Here is a 25,044-nt window from a genome sequence, read left to right on the forward strand (position 1 = left end):
CTTTGGGGGACTCCGGATTGTGAGGCGGGTTGCTCTTTGTATGCCCATGTGGTTGCGGGATATCCGCCATTTTGGAGCTCTCCCTCTGGGCTGGGTTCTGCGGCCTGGATTGTGTTTTGGCTCGGCACTTGTCCGTGGTGGTCGCCCGCGGGGACCGGGATAACCCCCGCCGGTCCATGGGGGGGGGGGACGGGGACAGCCGGCCACCGTTCGGAGACCCGGGGGAGCGGCCGTCTCTCCCCGGCTCAAGCTCGAGTAGGCCCCAGGCCGTGGTCGGGTTACTCCGTCGCCATACCATGTCTTGAGAGGTATCGCTGTGTGTGCCCTCATCTTGTGGGCAGTTTAGGTGCCAATTTGGGTTGGTGGCTACTAATGGTGCGGAGTTGGCACCGATTTTCCGGTCCAGATCCCAGAGCTCAGACGAGACACGTCTGATCTGTTCGGCGGCCAGGCCCCGCCCCCCTGGTTGGTGAAATTTAACATCTCCTTTCAATTAATATATATTGCTTTGTGAAGATTGAAAGATATCGATTAACTGGCAAGATGGTTATGCTAAACAACTTGGAGGTCTGTGCCTACTAGGCCTTACAGTAATGTATTGTGAGGGGTAAACTTGGGAGATAGGAGATAAATAGCTCCTTACTGTCTAAAAATCGGTACTAATGCACAGAAAAGCTGACTGCTGTCTTTATTAAATCCTTAATAGCAATAGTTTGCCGATAAAACAGTCTCCCTTTGTTGTAGCTATAGCCTGACCAATAAATCAATAATGTCGGTGGCTAAGGTCTGGTTACCAAAGAGCTAACAAAAAAAAACCCCATAAGGGTACATTGGCAACAATAAAAAATCATAGGAAAAGAAGTTACAATACTGGCTAAATGCAGTGTTGCAATGATCAAAAAGTGATCAGCTAAAAGTAATTCCTTCCTTCCTAATTCTGCTTGGGAGGTATAGATTGGAGACCAGTTCCCATACTTGTGACCCACTCTTCTGGTATCTTGTCTAACCGAGAGCCTGTACAACAGTCCCTAATAACCTCCCAACACCTTCGAGGGTGTTCTAATCTGTTACTGACTCTAAAATAGAGCAAAATGCTGCCTAATGTGCCATCACAATCGCTGTAAGGACAACACTGTGAAAGTAGAAAAAATTACATTAACCAGTGAGGGTCTAAATACCCATAGTGTGCAAAACAAGTGGTGAGGTGAGAAAAATAAATAATAAGGCTAACGCGTCAGTAACAGATTAGAACACCCTCGAAGGTGTTGGGAGGTTATTAGGGACTGTTGTACAGGCTCTCGGTTAGACAAGATACCAGAAGAGTGGGTCACAAGTATGGGAACTGGTCTCCAATCTATACCTCCCAAGCAGAATTAGGAAGGAAGGAATTACTTTTAGCTGATCACTTTTTGATCATTGCAACACTGCATTTAGCCAGTATTGTAACTTCTTTTCCTATGATTTTTTATTGTTGCCAATGTACCCTTATGGGGTTTTTTTTTGTTAGCTCTTTGGTAACCAGACCTTAGCCACCGACATTATTGATTTATTGGTCAGGCTATAGCTACAACAAAGGGAGACTGTTTTATCGGCAAACTATTGCTATTAAGGATTTAATAAAGACAGCAGTCAGCTTTTCTGTGCATTAGTACCGATTTTTAGACAGTAAGGAGCTATTTATCTCCTATCTCCCAAGTTTACCCCTCACAATACATTACTGTAAGGCCTAGTAGGCACAGACCTCCAAGTTGTTTAGCATAACCATCTTGCCAGTTAATCGATATCTTTCAATCTTTACATTTAACCGGGTACATGCCCCTTGGTGGCACTGGCAACACCCACTGACCATTACCTTTTGCCTGTCAACACCCCAAATCCTCTTCCGTATGGCTTACTGCAGAGGACTGGGGATTACCAGGCAAACTATTTATGTTTAAATTATATTGCTTTGTGTAATGTCTGCTCTGCCATAGTTTCTGTCATTTATACATCTCTATGCAGAATATACCAAAACATTTTAGTGTAGACTACAAATTATTTTATGATTAATAGAGTTTCCTGTCCCCACACATTGCTCCCATTTTGAATTCCCTGTATTGCACTCGTTGCAATAATGCTTTTCCGAAATTACTACAAACGGTATATTGTTGCTTTAGTTCTACAGTTGGGCTACATGCTTGTTTTTTTTACACATAGATATTAACGAGTGCTATATGCATTATAAGTTTGGTTCTTATTATAGTCAGAGTACAGCTGTACGGACATACTGTGCATTCATAATACGCTTACCTAGATTTCTGAAATGCTTTGTTTAAAGAGTGTATCCTTTTTTTTTTTTTTCTTTTCTTTATCACTTTACAAAAAGTGCTGATTTCACTATATGCTCCCAGACCACTTCATCTTATTGAAGTGGTCTGGGTGCAGTGTCCCATTAACAGATTGTGCGAGACCGTGGGATTCTCAATAGAAAGAGCAAATTCCCTGCAGCCATCGCTTGTGACGGCTCTGGAGACTGGCACTTTGTGACTGGGTTAGAATTTTAGTGAAATTCCAACATAGTCAATTTGAGTATTTATTAAAGATTCTATCTGTATGAAATACGTACTAATTTTGCAGGGGAGGTGGTGGTAAGAGTGCCACTTTAAAAAGCAATCTTGCCTTGATTTTTCAAGAGGGATACATCTATGCAGGCTTTCTGTTCAAGGATGTAGTTTTCAAAAACATTTCTTACAGGTATTTGGTATCAGGGGCTGTATCTTGTATAGCCTGTCATACAATGGGTAATTTCTAGGGCTGCAGTGGACACTGCTGTTTGTAAATTGAAGGAAAATTATGTTACTTATATATATTCCTCTCCAGAAATCTAGAAAATGATTCTCACATGATATAGTTTGAGCTCAATTAAAGTGCCATTTTTTTTTTAACCATTTTCTTTTCTTTAAGAGGTGCTCATTTTTATCTTTTCAGTTTTTAAATGTACACTGTATTTTATACTTGGGGGGGGGGGGGGGGGGGGGGAAAAGTAATATCAAGTGTCCCAATGTTATATAAAATTAACTATACTAAGCAAAACATTTGTATATCTCTGAAAAGTAACAATATTATTCCCAGTCTAAATCCTAAACTAAACACCAATTCTAAACCAAATCCTAATCCCAAATTTAATAATAAATCTAATCATAACCCTAATTTAACCTTAATCCTAATCTCGGTCCTAACCCTACAAATAGTATTAGAAGGATTTACGGTACTTTGTTGATGTCAGCAGAGCAATTCTCTTGCGGATTTCAAATGATTTCCAAACACTAATCTAAAGCCTAACCACAATTTTAAAATTCATTCCAAACACGTCTTTAATATAAACCTTGTAATAAACTGAATACTAAAACCTAATATTCAATCTAAACCTCATATTAACTCATCTTAATCCCTAATTTATTTATATTCCCAATGGTTTCCCTCTGCTAATATCAGTACTGATATTAGTTAAGGAAGTTCTAAGAGTGGTATCTTGCTACCATAACTGCTAAAGCCCAGCACTGATCAAAATGCTATTGGGGCTTCGAGGGAAACACTCCAGGATATATTCAGACCCTGGGTCTCCCAAGCTCCAGATCCAGTAAGAGAAACACTGGCTGAATTTCATAGCTCAGCTGTAGTGTTCTCTATGGATTTAAAGGGCTATATGCAGCACTAACTTTGTATGCAGGTCATCAAAAAGTCTGGGGTCACTAAAAATTGCCCCAGATGACAGAGGGAAGGCCCAGGTATCAATTGACATCTGGATTTTCTATTGTGAACAGGGATATAACTGCTCTCAGTTCTTTGATGTCTAGGGGGATTGAAATCCCCAATGAAAGATCTGCGTGCAGCATGCCTGTCCACTTAAAATGATGGAGATTTAAACCTGTTCACACCACATTATAACAATGGGGATTTAAATCCCATTGTAAATCCCTGAATGCACCACTCCCGTTGACCACTGCAAGGTCAGTCTTGGGCAACTAAATCTGGCCCCAGCTGATTGAGGAGACCCCCGGGTATCAAAAGATACCTGGGGTTCCTTGGTACCAGCAGGGACTTAACCCGTGTTGGAATATTTTCCTGCATGACGGTTTATGTCATCATTGGACATTAAAGCCCTGCACTGCATGAAAGCATAGACCGTCATGTAGTCCTCAAGTGATTCACATCGACAAGTCCTAGTTGACCTACACGATATTAGGCAGGTGGTTTTAATGTTGCAACGGATCAGTGTATACACATACATACATACAGACACTCAGTCATACAGATGCGTAGTCATACAGAGACCCATACATACACACTCTGTGGCAACACCAGGGGGACCTACATGATATTAGACAGGTGGTTTTAATGCTGTGGCTGATCAGTGTATATTCATGATAAAATTGTCAAAATGCTATTGGTTAATTAGCCTGGGAATGTACTTTCTACAAATATATATGACTGTGACTACTATAAAAGTTGTAATCTCACCTTGCAATGTTTGTTTTTTAACTTCTAAAAATATATTGAAATCCTAAACATTGTGGACATTTTAAAAATAAGAACTAATTAGTGAATCTGTTTTGAGTTAGTTTTCTTTAATCACACTTGTGTAGAATTTATTATAATTAAAAAATCTTTTAAATTTTCTTCCATTTTTGAATATTGTATTCCTGTTAACTATTGTGTTATGTATATTTATATGGTATCAAAAAAGGCCTATTTCTCTTATTAAAAAGATGTATAAGTGTGTGTGTAGTTAAAGTGGCACTGTCATGCCGGACTTACCTTTCTTTAATCGCTTCCTCTTCTCTCCCTCTGTCAGGATCTGTTCTTCATTTCTTCCTGTCTGCTCTAGTTTTCTTTAAAACATAAGACAAAGCAGGAACTACTTTGTCTTATGGAGATTTCCTACACTTGACCAGCTTTGACCAGCAGAGGAACAAAGTGTGCTCCTTTTCCTGTGGTCAAAGCAATTTTCCCACAATTCTCACCTTTCCTCCATGTTTTCACGATTCCTCCTTTCCGTATTCCCGAACGCCAGCAAACCTACAGAATTTCATAATAACAGAATGAGAGCAGTTCGTCCATTCGTGTTAGGATGATATTCAGGACTTTTGCTCAGTTTGAAATTTCATTCGAATGAATGAAATATCGATCTGATCACGGCTGCATCTCACAGCCGCTTAGTAGATGGCTCCCTAATTCCCACGTTATCAGGGAGCTATCTACCAAAAGGCTGAATGACCAAGATTGGTCTTTCAGCCAACTTTACGAAAACTAATTGGACATTACTTGGTATTCATAATCAATCTGCCCCTACTCGCTATATTGCGAGTAGGGGCATGTCTAGTAAACAGTGAGCAGCCTGTGGCTGTGAATACCCCCACCTAGGTGACTAGGGGTCCCCAAGCCCCTAGTCGCCTCCCCCCCCCACCCAATTCCATTTTAATAAAGACCTACCCACCCTCCTCACCCTAAAAAATAGTGAGGGGGGAACGAGAAAACGAAATCCCTGTAAATAAAAAATACTTACCATTTGATGTTTTCTTTTCTTTTTTCTAAAATCTTCTTTTTTCAGCCCCAAAAAAGACCAAATAAAAATCCATAATACCCGTTAAACTTTGAAAATAAAATTAAAAACCAGAGCGAAAAAAAAAATTCAACAAGAAGAAAAAACCTAACGCTAAAAAAATAATCCATCTTCACCCAGCGAGGGCACTGCGCAGAACGAGCTCTGCAGGGTGGGGAAAGGCTTATAAAGCCTTTCCACGCCCTGCAATTAGGCTTTGGTTTGAAATCCAACCAACCAGAGGGCTCTGTGTCATTTTACACAGCGTGGGAAAGGTCTTTGGAATTTTCCCGTGCTGTGTAATTTGACTCATAACACTCTGGTTGATTGAAAGCCGTTTAGTAGACATGCCCCTACTCGCAGCATAGTTAGTAGGGGCATTTGGGAGATTTTAATCTCCCTTATGCTATTATGTGGGTCATATTGACCCCCATAGAGTGAGGGAGGACATGGGGGGCTTAGGAAGTGGCGGGGAGCACTGCTCCCTGCCACTTCTATTTTAACATATTACAAGGAGGAAGCTGCGAGCCAGTAGCTTCCTCCTTGTAATAATCAGAACGAACGAAGAGGTCTTCGTTCATTCGTTTGAAATTTCTATTCATTTATTCTTCTTTATGACAAATTAATGAATAGATGAAATTCCCGTTCGCATGCCAAGTGTTTAACCTGGCATGCGCAGGAATTTACAAGCGCTATCTACTGTGGGCAGATGACGTGTCCCAAACGGACTTCATCTACTCACACAAAGATGGTGGCGCCCAGGACCTAGGTTCGGACAAAAAATAAAAATATTAAAAAAAAAAAAAGGTAAGATGGGGGACATCTGCTTAGGGGTATTTGGGGGTGACTAGGGGGACAATTAGATGTAGTGGAGTCGGGAGGGGGGTTAAAAAAACAAACAAACTGGATTCGGCTTTGACCGTGCTGCTTTAAACAGAGTGAAATTGTAGTAGAATGAACGCTTGGCAATAGTGCCAAAAAGGATTTGGTGACAACTGTGTTGCATCTCAAAACAACCATGGTTTTTTGGGGTTCAGATGTCTGTCTTTTATTATGTTACAGTTAGTAAGAATTGTATAAAATTACTGTTTAATCTTTTATTGGTTTATTATATAAAAGTTGTTTTACTGGTATATTGTGTTTAGACTACAACTGCAATATTTATTTGTTTTGTAAGATTAAAAATATAACTTTCATCAAGAAAACTGAAATTCTTGTCTTTAGAAATCTCTTTATACTGAACACCCTAGCGCAACCCTAGCATATACATCGCTTTGAATCATAGACATCATATTAAAAATCTGATGGTTCAAAGCTTCATTTGTCAACCTTGTGGAGAGGGAATCGATCTAGACAGGTTTGCTAAGTATAAAGGAATCCAATATTGTGTATATACTCCTACAGAAAATTTGAGCAAGGAGTGATCAAGTTCTTAGGTGTATTTTATAATTCAGAGCAAGGTCCAAGTTCATGTTTCTTCAAATAAGATGAAAGGAATTACAGAAATTGTGTCCTCGCTGCTAGCACTTCTCCATAGTGAGCATATGAATATTGTAATGTTTCAGTCTATACAAGATGGACAAATAATCTGTATGTGTTTAATGTTAAAGTGAACAAAAGGTTCCAATAAACATATTTTTATTACTACAGAGGTATATTTGACCATTCTGTTTATAAGCTCCTTTCTCTTGTCATACAGTGGCAATACCACAGGATATTCACCTCCCTAGGACTGGTAGCCAGGTCTCTGTTAAATGTAAAATGTTAACAATGTTCTGTGTGCTGCCATTTTCAAATACAGTGCATGCTCTATTCATTGTAGAACAAACACACTCCTGGAGAAGGTGGCATCAGTAGTGGAACAGTCTGCTTTCTACAGTGCCCTTTGGGGCAGTCTCCTCACCAGCCCTGCCGTGCGTTTACCTGGTATCACCTACGTGCTGGCACATCTAAACAGGAAGCTTTCAATGGAGGACCAGCTTTATATCATTGGAAGTGACATTGAATTAATGGTAATATGTCTTGCATTCCTTATAACAGTGAAAGTCAACCACAAGCCAGTCAGTATGTTACATTTGCCATGATACTTCCAGGTTATTTTTATCTTTTGGTAAATTAAGCAAACCTGATAATTATTAGTTAGCATAAAGTTTTTCTTTATAAAATTAAACTCTCTCTCTCTACATGTAAGCTACTGTATGACAAGCATTCCATGATGTCATTTGTCATCTCCTTTCTTCCCAGTTTTCCCATTTAGGAGTACCAGAGGCTCCATTTTGTCTGACCCTAGCCAGTATTCCATGTTGCATCTAGGCAGAAAAACAGAAATAAAATGACTCATACAAAATAGTTTGGGACTTTTTTATTCCATTTCTACATTTAAAATTAGAAGCATTTTTGACACCTGACAGTCACAGTGTATACTAGCTGAGCTTTGTGAAGGGATATTCAGATTAATTTCAACTTTAAGCTTTTGAATAAGACACATTTTGTCCCAGTCTGGTAGGCTACTTGAAATTGCACAAGATACTTACCACATTCTCGTTCTCTTTAATGGCTTCTTCCACATGCCGTAAGAGTGTTGTTTTCCACTTGTGCGAGTGTCTGTGTTGGATATCTGATCACTCTTTATTTTGAATCAATAATTGTTCTTACTCTGTGGTTTTTTTTTTTGTTTTTTTTTTTTAGAAAATATATTTATGCATTTGTGATTTAGTGACCATCATACAAAATAAACATTAACAAAAGGTGTTCATTTTGAATGTTCTTAATTGTTTGTAACGTGGTATTAAATCCATATAAAGCATTTTGTTCATGCCGTTTTCTGAAATAGTACATTTTAACCCCTTAAGGACACATGACATGTGTGACATGTCATGATTCCCTTTTATTCCAGAAGTTTGGTCCTTAAGGGGTTAAGGGCATTTATTAAAATGATATGGAACCATAGCCAATATGTCGGCATCCATCATTTTTGTCACCGTCAGGGCAGTAGGTAGCACTGGCACAGAATTTAACAATGAAAATCGAAGACTGTCTTGGATCTGTACACGTTCTTTCCTCTTCCTCTTGTCTCACTGACATTACTTTCCCCAAGCCCAAGGTTTTCTCATAGAAGTGTATGCATGTTCAATATTGGGGACAGAGAACTGATTGGATTGAACATTTCTAGGTTCACATCAGTGTATTCCGTATTTTCCTCAAAGAGCACACTAATTCGCATCTAAACTAGGAGAAATGCATGCAAGACTTGTGTTGGTGGGAAAGTTTCTCCAAATGTACAAGATCAGCAACTTGCTTTAATCATAACAGCAGTTTTCATGTATCTTGCAGAGTCCAAGGTGCCAAAGATACTCTTCTCAGCTTTGTACTTGTGTTGACACAATTTGAGCTAATCACTAACTTTTTTCAGGTTTTCCCCTTTGTTCTCTTTTTAGTTCCCACACCACATACTACGTATATGAGTTCTATGTGTGTGTTTGTTTTTTGTTTTTTGTTAAGCTAATAAATTAGGAAATCATTCACATAGTGAAAAAAAAACACTGAGGATAAATGGAAACAATTCAAACAAATATTAGAAAGGTACATTTCTCAGTATGTACCATTGGGTAATAAATATATAGTATTCACCCACGAGTACTTTTAAGGGCTATTAAGGTATAATATTCAGGAATTCATTGGGAAGAACTGTGTTATTAGCAATAATCAGCATGGTTTTATGAAACATAGGTCATGTCACACTAACCTAATTGCATTCTACGAAGAAGTAAGTAGAAGTGTAGATCAGGGTGTTGCAGTGGATGTGATCTACTTGGATTTTGCCAAGGCATTTGATACGGTTCCTCACAATAGGTTAGTCTTCAAACTAAAAGAAATTGGTCTAGATGAATATTCTTGTTCTTGGGTAGAACATTGGCTTAAGGATAGAGTACAATAAGTTGACATTAATGGTAAATTTTTAGGCTGGACAAAAATGGTAAGTGGTGTCCCTCAAGGTTCTGTTTTGGGACCGCTTCTATTTAACATATTTATAAATGATCTTGAAATGGGCATTGAAAGCCATGTATCACTGTTTGCAGATGACACAAAACTTTGTAAAGTAATAAAATGTGAGCAGGATATTGCTTTGCTGCAGAGGGATTTGGATAGATTGGAGGACTGGGCACTAGGTTTTTTGCATTCTTTTGGATCAACAGCAAAAACATACTTGAGGAAGGCTGAACTTGATGGACTCAAGTCTCTTTTCAGTTATGTAACTATGTAATCTGTTTTACCAATAAACTATGGTAGCTCAGGTTCCTCTTGGACCAACACAACTGCATGAATAAGCCTTCAGTTGACTTTTTATTAATTATGAGGAATCTGATCTATGAATATGAGGGAATTGTCTAAGCTCTGCAAGGTTAAGATAAGCAAACTGAGAATTGATTCCAAACATTGTCAGAGTTGGCACTGGTAATAGTGAGTTTGTGTTTAATGAGCTTTGTTTATTGTGGGTTTCAGGTGGAAGCTGTAAGCACGTCTGTCCAGGATTCCAGCGTACTGGTACAGAGAAGTACACTAGACCTTATCCTGTTCTGCTTCCCATTCCACATGAGTCAGGTAGCAATCGTCATGCTGTCATGTATTAAACCCATCAATTTCCTGAAAACTCCCTTTAAGCAAACCCCACTTGACACTTAATCGAATTCACCTCATTCTTCGTGACTATTTACACACTTTTTTTTTACACTCACTGTTCCCTATCAATATGTTGCGCAACAGCCCGCACCCTATATTACTATTAAAGTGGGGGAATCACTCCTATCTTACACTCGTTGCCAGTGACGTGTGTGATGTCATCTGTTTAGCTGTATCTTTGCCATGCATTCACCATGTCTTGCCACAGCCCATTTTTTTCCAGTATGTAGGTGAAGTGTATAAAAGCTGCAGTTCAGCCTTAAAATGGTGGACTGACAGCAACTAAAAGTAGATGTTATTATTTGTTTTACAATTTCAAAATTTGATTACTGTAGTTCTGAAATAAAGTATATTTCTGGTACAGGAGTCTCTATGTACTACTGCAGCTAGTTCAAAATATTTGTCCTGACACTTACAGAAAACATTTTTATAATTGGTGAAAGTTTTGTTTTGGTAATATTTTCTGTTTATCACCCCTCATGACTCATCATTTAATATTGGTGGTTAGTTATTGTTTGAAATTTCGTTGTTCTACCTTTTGACCTTTATAAAGTGCATTCATTTTGCCATGTTTTAATTGCATTTGTGTTTGTAGGCAACTCGTCCTGACATGATCCGTATTCTGTCAGCAGCGCTTCGCGTAGTATTGCGCAGAGACATGTCACTGAATCGAAGGCTCTATGCATGGCTTCTGGGTAGGTTTCTGAATTCATAAAACATTTACCAAAATCTGTATTTTAAAAGCATACATTTTATTTTTATCCATGGAGTGAAATGATCTTCCTCTTTTGTAGCAGTCAAAGGTATGCATTGGGCACATTTCTAGCCTGTGGCAGATATTGTAAACATTAATTCTCCAGTGTAAAGATGTCTAGTATTGGCATTGCACATGTTTATGAATATCATTTCCCATTAGGCTCATCCAGCCTTCAGGATTGGTAAGCATCGTGGGAAATGTAGTTCTCAAATATCTGCATTGTCAAAGTTAGTCTCATTGCTTTAGAGAGACAGGCATTCAGCATTTTCAGGATTATATTAAACATTATCCACGCACAATGAATACACTTATTTCTCTCTATTCTTCTTGATTCCTATATAACTTGCAAAGCTGAAGGGGCAGAGGAGTTAAAAACATATGTTAAAAGCAAAGGTGCACATTTTGGTTGCTGAGTAGGAAGACCAGTGTGACTTACATGGCAGTCAAATGCAAAGTGTTTCAAGGTTGGATGTTGAGTTTTTTTTTGTTTTGTTTTATTCCAGGTTAGTAAAGCTATAATAGATTGTAGTCTTTTCCAAGCCTGATATCTTGGCCCTTAAAACCAATAAGCCTATTGCAGTGTTAAGAAGCTCAGGTGTGTTGATAATCTGTAAGTAGTGAGGGATGATGAACATTGGTTGATCTAAGCTGATGGAAGCTGAAGTTCTAAATGTTGTAGTTCTTTAGCCCCAGACTCCCTCCAGGCAAGTAGTTGTATGCAGGGGCGTAACTAGAAACTTTAGGGCCTCAGTGCAAGCATCTTGTAAGAGCCCCTCCACCCACTATAGAACAGAGGTGGCAAATATGATCCTCAGCTGCCGTGCAAATGCTATGATGCTTTGCTAGCTGTGGACCTGCTATTTACTCATCCTTGCAGGATTCTAGCTGCATGCAGTATCTGTGAATGTAAGCATGCTTTTGCGTGGAGTATATTTGTGTGAATGTTTGTTTATTTGTATATAATGCTGATGTTTGAATGCAGGGGGTCTGTTTTTGTGTAGTGCCGGTATTTATGTAGTGTTAGTGTATGAATGAAGGGGAGTTTGTGTAATGTTGGCATGTGAATACAGGGGTGTGTTTGTGTGTAGTGTTGGCCTTTGAATGCTGTACTATTTTTGTGTGGAGTGTTAGTGTTTTAATGCAGGGGTGTGTTTGTATGTAATATTAGTGATTGCATGCAAATGTGTTTTTTCACAAATACATGTGTACTGTCCCACACACATACAGAAGCACAAACAATGCCCACAGATTCACTCCGAGACACACATAGACAGCTTGATACACATACGCTGTTAGATTGACACATACTGACATGCATGCACAGATTCACACACAGTTTCAGAAAAAATGACACACATGTACAGATACATACACATATAAAGACACATGCATACAATGACACACACAAACACTGACACAGATGCATACACTGTCATACACACACACTGACACAGACTACAACTCTCATTATACATGGCCAAAATAGGTACTAAATTGGTCAGCTGAGCTGCGTACACAGCTATGGCAAGAGTGCAACCTCAAATACTTATTGATTACGTTTTGAATGCTGGCCAGTCACAGCAACATTAAACTGGCTGAATTAGTGGATTATATATATATATATATATATATATATATATATCTGTTGTAGCAATTCGTTGCTTCCCCCCCCCCCCATGAACACATAGTAGCTGATTTAATAAAATATATATATATGCAATCCACATTATATGCAGCTTTTTTTAAAAGTTTCAATATATGCTTACATTGAGTTTTCAATTAAACTTGCTAAATCAAATGCTATAATAATACCTACATACAAAAAACACACTCTCTCACTTTGCGACCCCTGCGATCCTGATAGTTCCGCCACTGGTTTTATGTGCCCCTTTAAATTGCCACCACTCATTTTGCAGTGTGAAATCTGTGCCCCCCTATCTATCCATGGTTTGTTAAGGAAATGCAATGCATATTGCTCTTATTTTTCTGACTGTACTCCAGGCTGCTGAGAGGAGGTGAGTACTGCTTTTAGTAAGCCTAGCTGGATGCAAGAGAGGTCAGCAGGCAAGCTTGCTGACCTGCACATGTACGTGCATTGTCTATCACAAGTCATAGGTCAGGTGATAAAGTTGAAGTGTGCGTGTATGTGTTTATAAAGGGCAGAGATGTATTCATATACGTATAACGTTAGTGTTGATGTGCATTAAAAGGCAGTCATATTAGAGGCTGAGATCAGATGAGTAGTGGGAGTAATGAAAAAAGGGAGAAAACAAGAAGCACGTTTGGAAAAATAATTAAATACAGACTAAGAAAACAGAGGAGTGGGAGGGGAAATTAAAAAGAGAATGTAAAAAAAGACTGGCGAGCAGGAGATTCAGAGGAGCTCAGAGGGGAAACTGAAAAGGTCAAGGTATGAGTGGAGAAATTGAAAAGAGCTGGGGAGAGCAATAGGAGTGGGCAGTTTTGATTTGGGTTCTAGCCCATGGCATTTTAAAATCTGGCAATGCTACTGTTAATGAAAGGCCTTGATCTGGTATGTGAGTTTTTCCAATGTAGGAGTTTAACAGGAAGCCAATGCGCATAATTGGATAATGAGAAGGGATTTGTTTATTAGCACTTGTACATCTACTACACAGCCTATTGAAAGTGGGGGATGTGTGTTTTTACATTGTATAATACTAACGTATGAAAAATAAGACCTGTTTACATGCTGAGTGATACGCTTTCCCATCAATTAAATAAATATTGCAATTGATATGGTGAAGCTCCAGTGATTTCCATCCATCTAATATAATAAATGAATCAGACATCACTCTGTATTACTAACCGAAATAGTCAATAATTTAAGAATGATGTAACAAAATAATTAACGTCCAGATTAAATCTGCAATCTTCATTCAGTGACCAAGCCTTGTTCACTTTTTCCCCACCGTGCTGTGTGAAATGCGTTGGATTTGTTGGATAGTAAACTTTTGATACTTAAGTTATGACTGTAATATCTAAATGTTATAGACACATTCCTTGTTTTTATTATTTATTTAGTCCCACCTGGACTTACTGGCATAGCTAGTGTGAGTCACAGCATAGGAATGCGTGCACAGCAGATGTACCTGGTACAAGTTGACTGCTGCTCCACTCCAGCTAAATGTTCTGCTTTTAAGATTGCTGAATTATTAACATTCTATTGATTCCCTTCAAAATATGCCTCCACTTTCCTGGCACTCGAAATGTGAAATCTGTATATAATGTTCCTGTAGTTCTAATGCAATAAATATAAATAAAATTCATTATTGGTGGACTATGAACCGCAAATTCACTCTTCTCTGGTTAGTGCTGTATTGACATGGTTTTATTAAAAATGCTTGCAACCATATCCAAATAGGTAACATTGTATTTATTTATATTGACCTCTGTGCTGTTGGTGAAAAAGAAATGTGTGCATCTATTTACGGTCACACTGTTTGCTGTACCACCCCACAGATTCTAGTAATGGCTGCACACTGGTCACATTGGCCAGAAAAATACTCTATTGTTGATTTTCATTGGGTTTCGGATAGTTTAATCTGTAGATATGATGATGAGGTTTAACAATTCTCACCGCTTGGCAATTTAATCCGAATTATTTTTAATTACATTCTCTGTTCAATTGAAAAGATATAACTTCAATAGATTGCTTTTAATACATTCCTAAAGTATATGATTTATTTATATGAAGATTTGTCATATAAAATCACAGCCCCTTTGCTTTTTTTTTTTCAATCCTCTCGCAATGCTTAGAATAATAAGAACTGAGAGAGTGGGTTCTGTGGGTAGGAGTTTAATGGGAATAGTAAGATCACCACTGCGATGTCTTCATCAAAATTCTGTTCAAAGTGATTCATTGCTTTGACATGTGTCTTTCCGGTCTGTCACAGTAGCAGAGATTTTATACAGTAAGATGTGTGATAGTTTGGTTACATATTCATCCATCTCTACTGTCTGCCTGTTTCTTTAATTTACATTTACCGTTTAAGGTATTAGTCGCCTAGCTAATTTATACCTACTCTGCGTGCATGTTTCTTTAAAGAGTTACAAGTCTTTCTCTAATTTAACTCTCATATGATTTCCCTCTCGCTGTCATTGTGGCTACTCCATATTTGGTGAGTTATTTGTATTTGCGTGCTTGTAACCATTAAAATGGCAAGAAACAGCGATCATTTCTGAACTTGTATTTTTTTTCGCTCCCTCTTAGGCTTTGATAACAATGGGGCTGTGGTAGGACCAAGAAGCACACGGCAAAGCAATCCAGAGGAGCATGCCACTTACTATTTCAATACTTTCTCCAAGGACCTGTTGGTGCAGGTGGGTGGCTGTCCTCTTTCCAAATTCACCATTCACTCTAATAAAGTGCATCTCTTTCCAAGACATTGATGTCTATTATCTTAACATTGAGTTGTGGTGGTTTGAGAAGCAACTTGTAAAATATACACCAAAATGACGGAAATCAAAATCTGGTCAAGATTTTCTCCATCTAGGCAATGTTATCCTAAATGCAATATGGTTTCCAAGTTACAATTCAGTAAATAAATCCATCCTTATCTCTATATATTATGATATTCTGATTTATACTAAACGTACAGGTCATTTCAGAAAAAAATAATTCTCTATCTGCTGATCGTGTCATGCTGTCATGTTTTAGAAGTGTCTGTGCACATGTATATGTACTTCGAATAGCCATACAGTGAATCATGTGGTCATGTAGAAAAGAACACAAAGGCTTATCCAAAAGTATCACAACTGGAGGTAGTAAGTGTTAAATATTTTATTTAAATAGCGGTTTAGTGTAGTAAGGTATGAATTATGTTCAGTCTACACAAACAAGTATTCCTGGCCCTATAGGGTTAAAACCACCATCTAGCCCCTATGGGCCCCTCATGCCTCAATAAATATAGTAAAAATCTTACTGTATTCAAGCCTGAAGCTGTAACTCTACATGCTGTTAGACTCAGAAAAACAAGCAGCGTGCTGACATCATCAGAAGTGGTAGCCTGATCCAATCACAATGCTTCCCCATAGGATTGGCTGAGACTGACAAAGGGGCAAAGCCAGCATGATTCAAACACAGCCCTGGCCAATCAGCATCTCCTCATAGAGATGCATTGAATCATTGAATCTCTATGAGGAAAGTTCAGTGTCTGCATGCAGAGGGAGGAGATACTGAATGTTTGGATGCATTTTAGGCAGCCACGACCCAGGGAGGATCTCTAACAGCCATCTAAGGAGTGGCCAGTGAAGTTATCACTAGGCTGTAATGTAAACACTGCATTTTCTCTGAAAAGACAGTGTTTACAGCAAAAAGCCTGAAGGTAATGATTCTACTCACCAGAACAAATTCAATAAGCTGTAGTTGTTCTCGTGACTATAGTGTCCCTTTATATAAAAAATGTAACTCTCCATACATGCACAAGTGGCTCTTTTTGATAGACACTATGTAATGCACCTGCATGCTTTCTATATTTGTCTGGGTTTGGTGGGATATGTTGGACTGCAAGTGCAGTACTAGCGTCTATACAAAGGCACAGCTGCTTGCTACAGAATAATGTAATATTTGACAATTAACTTTTAATTTGCTTTTCTTTGTGCCTGCTGATATTTGATAGAATACACAAAGCATACAGGCATGGTCAAGCTGATTATTTATTGTTCAACCAAACATTAAAATTGAGAGATGCAGAGTGGACTGTCCTGGTATGACTGTTGCTACATGGTTGCTGGTGTCAGACATTATTCAATATGGTCTAATTGAAGCAGATGAGTTAGTAGAATGCCACAGCATACATAAAAGTGGTGTGCACTGTGTGAAATCAACTTAGTGCACCATGTCACAAAGCACACCTCTCCATCAGGTTGCATGAAATGGCAGTTATAACAATAAACTCTCAGCATGGTCCACACTCTGTGAGATGAATGCAGGTAATTTATGTAGAATGCTTGCAGCACCATGCCCCAAAGAGTAGAGGATAAGCTGGGATCAGTTTAAAGTACCGTATATACTCGAGTATAAGCAGAGTTTTTCAGCACGTTTTTTGTGCTGAAAAAAACCAACTCGGCTTATACTCGAGTCAATAGTCTGTATTATGGCAATTTGCATTGCCATAATACAGACTGGGGGATGTGGGGGCTGGCAGAGCTGTAACTTACCTCTCCTGCAGCTCCTGTCAGCTCTCTCCTCCTCCGCGCCGTCCGTTCAGCACCTCGGTCAGCTCCCAGTGTAAGTCTCGCGAGAGCCGCGTCTCTCGCGAGACTTACACTGGGAGCTGACCGAGGTGCTGAATGGACGGCGCGGAGGAGGAGAGAGCTGACAGGAGCTGCAGGACAGGTAAGTTACAGCTCTGCCAGCCCCCTCTCCCCCCCACTGAACTGCCAATACCACTGGACCACCAGGGAAGGAAAGCCCCCCTCCCTGCCATATATCAAGCAGGGAGGGGGGACGAAAAAAAAAATATTATAATAAAAAATAATAATTAAAAAAAATAACTCTAACAAAAAAATAAAAATAATAATTAATAAAATAAATAAATAATATAACAAAAAAAAAAAGATTAAAATAATAAAATAACAATAATCAAAATGCCCACCCCCAACACATACACAAACACACACTGCATCACACACACTCACACTGCATCACACACACTCACACTGCATCACACACACTCACACTGCACTCATACACACACACTGCATCACACACACTCACACTGCATCACACACACTCACACTGCATCACACACACTCACACTGCATCACACACACTCACACTGCATTCATACACACTCACACTGCATTCATACACACTCACACTGCATTCATACACACACTGCACTCATACACACACACTGCACTCATACACACACACTGCACTCATACACACACACTGCATTCATACACACACTGCTCTCATACACACACACTGCTCTCATACACACACACTGCTCTCATACACACACTGCTTTCATACACACACTGCTCTCATACACACACTGCATTCACAAACACACACTGCATTCACACACACTGCACTCATACACACTGCACTCATACACACTGCACTCATACACACTGCACTCATACACACTGCACTCATACACACACTGCACTCATACACACACACTGCACTCATACACACACACTGCACTCATACACACACACTGCACTCATACACACACACTGCACTCATACACACACACACTGCACTCATACACACACACACTGCATTCATACACACACTGCTCTCATACACACACACTGCACTCATACACACACACACTGCATTCATACACACACTGCTCTCATACACACACACTGCATTCATACACACACACTGCATTCACAAACACACACTGCATTCACACACACAATGCACTCATACACACACTGCACTCATACACACACTGCACTCATAAAAACACTGCACTCATACACACACTGCACTCATACACACGCACTGCACTCATAAACACACACGCACTGCACTCATACACACACGCACTGCACTCATATGCACACACTGCACTCATACGCACACACTGCATTCATTATATACGCACACTGTAAATAAATATTCTATTAATATACGGTAATTTTTTTATGATCTAATTTTATTTAGAAATTTACCAGTAGCTGCTGCATTTCCCACCCTAGTCTTATACTCGAGTCAATAAGTTTTCCCAGTGTTTGGGGGTAAAATTATGGGCCTCGGCTTATATTCGGGTCGGCTTATACTCGAGTATATACGGTACTACTCCGTTATCTTTGGTATTGAGGAGACATGTATTCTGTCACAATATGTTATGATTTTACAATGTACCAAAGCACATGCTTAGTTAATGACTGGATGGTGGTTTTTTTGATGCAGGCCATGGTGGGGATTCTACAAGGAAAGGAACTCAACCGAGAGAGTGCACCGGTGCAAGACTTAAAGCCATTCCGTATTCTTATAAGTCTACTAGACAAGCCTGAACTAGGTATTTAATTTTTATATATATATATATATGATTGTTTTTGTGTACATTTTGAATCAAATGCTCAGCTTGCTGTTGAATGCTTGGCCCACTGTTCAAATCACTCCCACACCACTCCAATATATGGAAATAACATTAAAATAAATTGTTATAGCTCTGAAGGTAATTATACTTTACTTTAGCCCTTAAACACCCATGGCAGATTGTGTATATTTGTTACTGGTCTTTATGTGTTTTGGTTATAGGCCCTGCGATCTTGGAAGATGTATTGATAGAAGTGTTTAGGACGTTATATACACAGTGCAAAGCTGAACTTGATATTCAAACACAAGCACCTTTTAGTAAGGATCCAGCTCAGCTTAGCAGGTATGTTGATTCCATCTTTCAAATTATTTTAGCTACTTCAGGCTGTGTCAAACTAACTTGATTGCATTCTACGAAGAAGTAAGTAGAAGTATAGATCAGGGTGTTGCAGTGGATGTGATCTATTTGGACTTTGCCAAGGCATTTGATACAGTTCCACACAGAAGATTAGTGTTCAAACTCAAGGAAATCGGTCTAGATGAAAATGCTTGTTCTTGGGTAGAACATTGGCTTAAAAACAGAGTACAAAGAGTTGTCGTTAATGGTAAATTTTCAAGCTGGACAGAGGTGGCAAGTGGTGTCCCTCAGGGGTCTGTTCTGGGACCCCTTATATTTAACATGTTTATAAATGATCTTGAAGACAGCATTGAAAGTCATGTTTCAGTGTTTGCAGATGACACAAAACTTTGTAAAATAATACAATGTGAGCAAGATATTACTTTGCTGCAGAGGGATTTAGATAGACTGGAGGACTGGGCACTCAAATGGCAGATGAAATTTAATGTTGAAAAATGCAAAGTTATGCACTTCGGCGTAAAGAATACACAAGCAACGTATACCCTTAATGGAAGCGAATTAGGGATAACAACACACGAAAAGGACTTGGGAATTGTTATAGACAACAAACTATGCAACAATGTGCAATGTCAATCAGCAGTGGCCAAGGCCAGTAGGGTATTGTCATGCATGAAAAAGGGCATTCATTCTCGGGACAAGAATATAATTTTGCCTCTTTATAAATCACTGGTAAGACCACACATTGAATATGCTGTGCAATTTTGGGCACCTGTTCTAAAGAAGGATATTATGGCACTAGAAAAAGTGCAGAGGCGGGCTACAAAATTAATAAAAGGAATGGAACATATCAGCTATGAAGAAAGGTTAACAAATTTAAACCTATTTAGTTTAGAAAAACGTCGCCTGAGAGGGGATATGATAACATTATACAAATATATTCGAGGCCAATACAAACCATTGTGTGGAAATCTATTCACAAACCGGACTTTACATAGGACACGAGGTCATGCGTTTAGACTAGAAGAAAGAAGATTTCGTCTAAGGCAAAGGAAAGGATTTTTTACTGTAAGAACAATCAGGATGTGGAATTCTCTGCCTGAAGAAGTGGTTTTATCAGAGTCCATACAGATGTTCAAACAGCTACTAGATGCATACTTGCAAAAACAGAATATTCAAGGATATAATCTTTCAATGTAGGGTAATAACTGCTTGATCCAAGGATAAATCTGACTGCATAGGCGTGCGCACGGGGTGTGCCGGGTGTGCCTGGGCACACCCTAATCCCCGCGGCACGCCTATGCATTGAGACCGGCAGGGGAGATCTCAGGATCTCCCCTGCCGGCTCATGCAAAGCCGGCGCTATCCGAACGCCGGCTCTGCTCTCAGCCTCCCCTCACCGGCTCACAGGCAGTGAGGGAGGCAGGAGAGGACCCGGGGAGCTATTGCCAGCAGCTCCGCCGGGTTCCTCTCGCGAGATCTGAGCGTTGCCGCGGCAACGCTCAGATCTCGCGTGAGTGAACTCTAGCCCTGCGGGGCTCGAGTTCACTCTCCTCTGGACCACCAGGGATGGCAGCAGCAGCAGGATCCCCCCTCCCAGGCATAAGGTAAGAAGGGAGGGGGGATAACTGATCTGCCTCCACCTCCACTGGACCACCAGGGACAAGGAACAAGAAGCCCCCCTCCCCACATAAAGTAAGAAGGGAGGGGGGATATTTAGTAATGTACCCCCACCTCCACCCCCCACAATCACCCACACACATACACACATACACAGCACACACACACACATACACAGCACACACATACACAGCACCCACAGACATACACAGCACCCACAGACATACACAGCACCCACAGACACACACAGCACCCACAGACATACACAGCACCCACAGACATACACAGCACCCACAGACACACACAGCACACCCACAGACACACGCAGCACACCCACAGACACACACAGCACCCACAGACATACACAGCACCCACAGACATACACAGCACCCACAGACATACACAGCACCCACAGACACACACAGCACACCCACAGACACACACAGCACACCCACAGACACACACAGCACACCCACAGACACACACAGCACACCCACAGACACACACAGCACACCCACAGACACACACAGCACCCACAGACACACACAGCACCCACAGACACACACAGCACCCACAGACACACACAGCACCCACAGACACACACAGCACCCACAGACACACACAGCACCCACAGACACACACAGCACACCCACAGACACACACAGCACACCCACAGACACACACAGCACACACAGACACACACAGCACCCACAGACACACACAGCACCCACAGACACACACAGCACCCACAGACACACACAGCACCCACAGACACACACAGCACCCACAGACATACACAGCACCCACAGACATACACCGCACCCACAGACATACACAGCACCCACAGACATACACAGCACCCACAGACATACACAGCACCCACAGACATACACAGCACCCCCACAGACACACACAGCACCCCCACAGACACACACAGCACCCACAGACACACACAGCACCCACAGACACACACAGCACCCACAGACACACACAGCACCCACAGACATGCACAGCACCCACAGACATACACAGCACCCACAGACATACACAGCACACACAGCACCCACAGACATACAGCACCTACACACATACAGCACCCACACACACATACAGCACCCACACACACATACAGCACCCACACACAGGACCCTAACAAACACACACAAAACACTACCAGTACCCTCACACACAAACAGCACCCTGACACACAGTACATTTACAGCACCCTCACAAGTGCACACACACACACACACACAAACAGCACCCTGACACACAGTACATTTACAGCACCCTCACAAGTGCACACACACAAACAGCACCCTGACACACAGTACATTTACAGCACCCTCACAAGTGCACACACACAAACAGCACCCTGACACACAGTACATTCACAGCACCCTCACAAGCACGCACACACAAACACCCTCACCCACATAGTACACTACCAGCACACACACATCACACTAACAGCACCCTCACACAGCACACACACAGCTTTGTGTGTGTGTGTGTATATATGTGTATATATATATATACATACATATACATATATATATATATATATATATATATATATATATATACGCCGCGTGTGCTTGTGCTTGAGGGTGCACACCCTAATGCAATAGGCTGCGCACGCCTATGTCTGACTGCCATTCTGGGGTCAACAAGGGATTTTTTTCCTAGCTTGTTGCAAAATTGGAAGTGCTTCAAACTGGGTTTTTTTTTTTTTTTTAATGCCTTCTTTTGGATCAACAGCAAAAAACATATGTGAGGAAGGCTGAACTTGATGGACGCAAGTCTCTTTTCAGCTATGTAACTATGTAACTACTTATTAACTTAATGGACACTGATTGTTCACGAAAGACATAAGAAACATTAAATGTGGGCTCCACACCAATTAACAAAAAAAGTATACATGTGAAACCTTCTCAGAACAATGCTCATATTCTTTGCTGTGTACACTATACAGTTGTAAACATACTGGATAGAGTGTATTACCTGATTCCTGTTATTATAAAGTCTCTTATTGAAGTGTAAACCATTTCCAAAACTAAACCATGGGGAAAACGTATGCTTTCACACCCTATTTCAAACACTCCGTAAATAGTCACAGACTATATATAAAGTGTTTGACCAAGCAGGGCTATTGCCACTATGAATAAACACATTATTTCATCTAATTTCTCTATGTGTTACCAAAAGATTTAGTTCAGGGTGTATAGCAAAAATGCATGTGATCACCAATAAACCTTCCTACACTCAATGGAGAAGGATGTTGCCTTTGATTCTTTGTCTGTGGCACAGGGACACTTCTTGAGAAAATCGTTATATTTTTCCAATAATCAACATAATAATGCTACTAAAGTGCAACTCTCCAGTAATTACTGACCAGCAGGTCCCATTAACCTAAGGGCACAAACAGGTCACTCAACATTGTGGCAGTGTTTATTCAGCCTCAGTTGAGGGGCAAGGCTTTGGATAGAATTATTCATATACGTGTATATATATTATCATATGATTGAAAAATAATTTAAAATTTTGGGCTTCAATTGGCCAAATGAAAGAAAGCTACCCAAGTTGTCAGTTCATCTATTTTGCCGTAAGATGTGTAATTTCCATTCAATTCTCAACAATTGACACGTTTGTATAATAATAACCCAGGCAGTGATATAAACCTGCCTTTTAGGATGACCTTTTATTTGGACCAGTGCTCCAGGTTTAGATTAATTGATTACCCATATCTTTTCTAGTGGGAATCTTAGTAAATCTTGGACCATTCTAAAAGTAAGATAATTGTGCTTTAAATTGTATGATATTTACCAGTACAGTGTATGACATTGCTTTTTTTCTGTTTAGTAAACTGAGGGAAAACAAGAGAACAGCAGAGCTCATTAAAACTGCCAACCTTTTGTTCAATTCCTTCGAGCCTTACTACATGTGGGATTACATCGCTCGCTGGTTTGAAGAATGCTGTAGGTAGGTATAGGTATTTTACATTGAGGGATAAAAACAGCGTGTCATTTTAATTTGCTTTTTATTTAATAGTGCTGAGCTGTAGAAAAGATTTATTACAGTGTGGGCTGCTCGGATCCTTTTGGGCTGCTGGCTGTATAATAACAGCAATGATAAATGCTCTGGGATGCAGCTGAACCAGAGGGTAGGAAGAAAATGTTCTGCTTTGTCAAATGTTCCACATCTATAAACGAATTCTTTCAAACAAATTGAAAAAAAAATCATCCTCACCCTCAAGTGTACAGTATCCTTGAAAACTGAATAAATGTTATTGTATATTATAAATCGGAACTGCACTTGTGGCCGTGTTTACATACAATATTCCACGTTTCTGCATACACAATTCCTGCAAATGAGGACTCACAAAACTCAATAGTCAAACCTTATCTATTAGAGAACTAAAATAAAAAAAATATAAAGTGTATTTTATAATATGCAACTCAGTCAAATCAGCTGTATGAGTATGAATAGGCAAAGAGTTATTGGTTAAATAAAGCAAAACTAAGTCATTAATAAGAAAGTGGTAAAAATTGAGAATTGGATTGATCCTACTCATAGAGTATGACCGTGTACATTGACTGTTTTTGTCCTATGTTCACAATACTGAAACATATTGCCAGACTTAAAGGCTGATTAAAGGGACACTGTAGGCACCCAGACCACTTCAGCTAATTGAAGTGTCCCTTTTGCACTTAGTGATGCAATGTTAAACACAATCTAGAGGATTTCCTGTATCGACACAGAACATTGGTTCGGTATCTCACACTGGACATCCTCATGCTCTGTATGAGGACATCCAGCGTCAGATTTTTCTCCGTAGGGAAGCATTGATTCAATGCTTTTCTATTGGGAGGTCTAATGCGCGCGGCACTTGCATGGACATTAGCACCCGCTCGTCGCAGTCCTTTAGAGGGGATGGAAGGTCAACTGAGCACCGAGGGATATCGCCGCTGGGTAAAGGTAAGTAAAGGGTTTTTAACCCTTTATATACCCGGGCTGTGGGGCGC

The 25,044-nt window shown here is 40.0% G+C and overlaps 1 protein-coding gene across 3 annotated transcripts in view; it reads left to right on the forward strand.

Moving 5' to 3' along the window:
* Nucleotides 1-25,044, forward strand: part of DOP1A (DOP1 leucine zipper like protein A) — an 88,758-nt gene that overhangs the window by 12,369 nt on the left and 51,345 nt on the right. For 2 of the 3 annotated variants that reach the window (XM_063443033.1, XM_063443035.1), the window contains exons 5-11: nucleotides 7,404-7,593; nucleotides 10,085-10,183; nucleotides 10,857-10,956; nucleotides 15,250-15,359; nucleotides 18,916-19,024; nucleotides 19,267-19,387; nucleotides 23,882-24,001. In XM_063443033.1, coding sequence (XP_063299103.1) covers nucleotides 7,404-7,593; nucleotides 10,085-10,183; nucleotides 10,857-10,956; nucleotides 15,250-15,359; nucleotides 18,916-19,024; nucleotides 19,267-19,387; nucleotides 23,882-24,001 — 849 coding nt within the window. The remainder of the gene's footprint in view (nucleotides 1-7,403; nucleotides 7,594-10,084; nucleotides 10,184-10,856; nucleotides 10,957-15,249; nucleotides 15,360-18,915; nucleotides 19,025-19,266; nucleotides 19,388-23,881; nucleotides 24,002-25,044) is intronic. The other variant, XM_063443034.1, reaches the window with a different exon arrangement.

The sequence above is a fragment of the Pelobates fuscus genome, chromosome 2, assembly GCF_036172605.1.
Source record: "Pelobates fuscus isolate aPelFus1 chromosome 2, aPelFus1.pri, whole genome shotgun sequence".
Taxonomy (NCBI): Eukaryota; Metazoa; Chordata; class Amphibia; order Anura; family Pelobatidae; genus Pelobates; species Pelobates fuscus.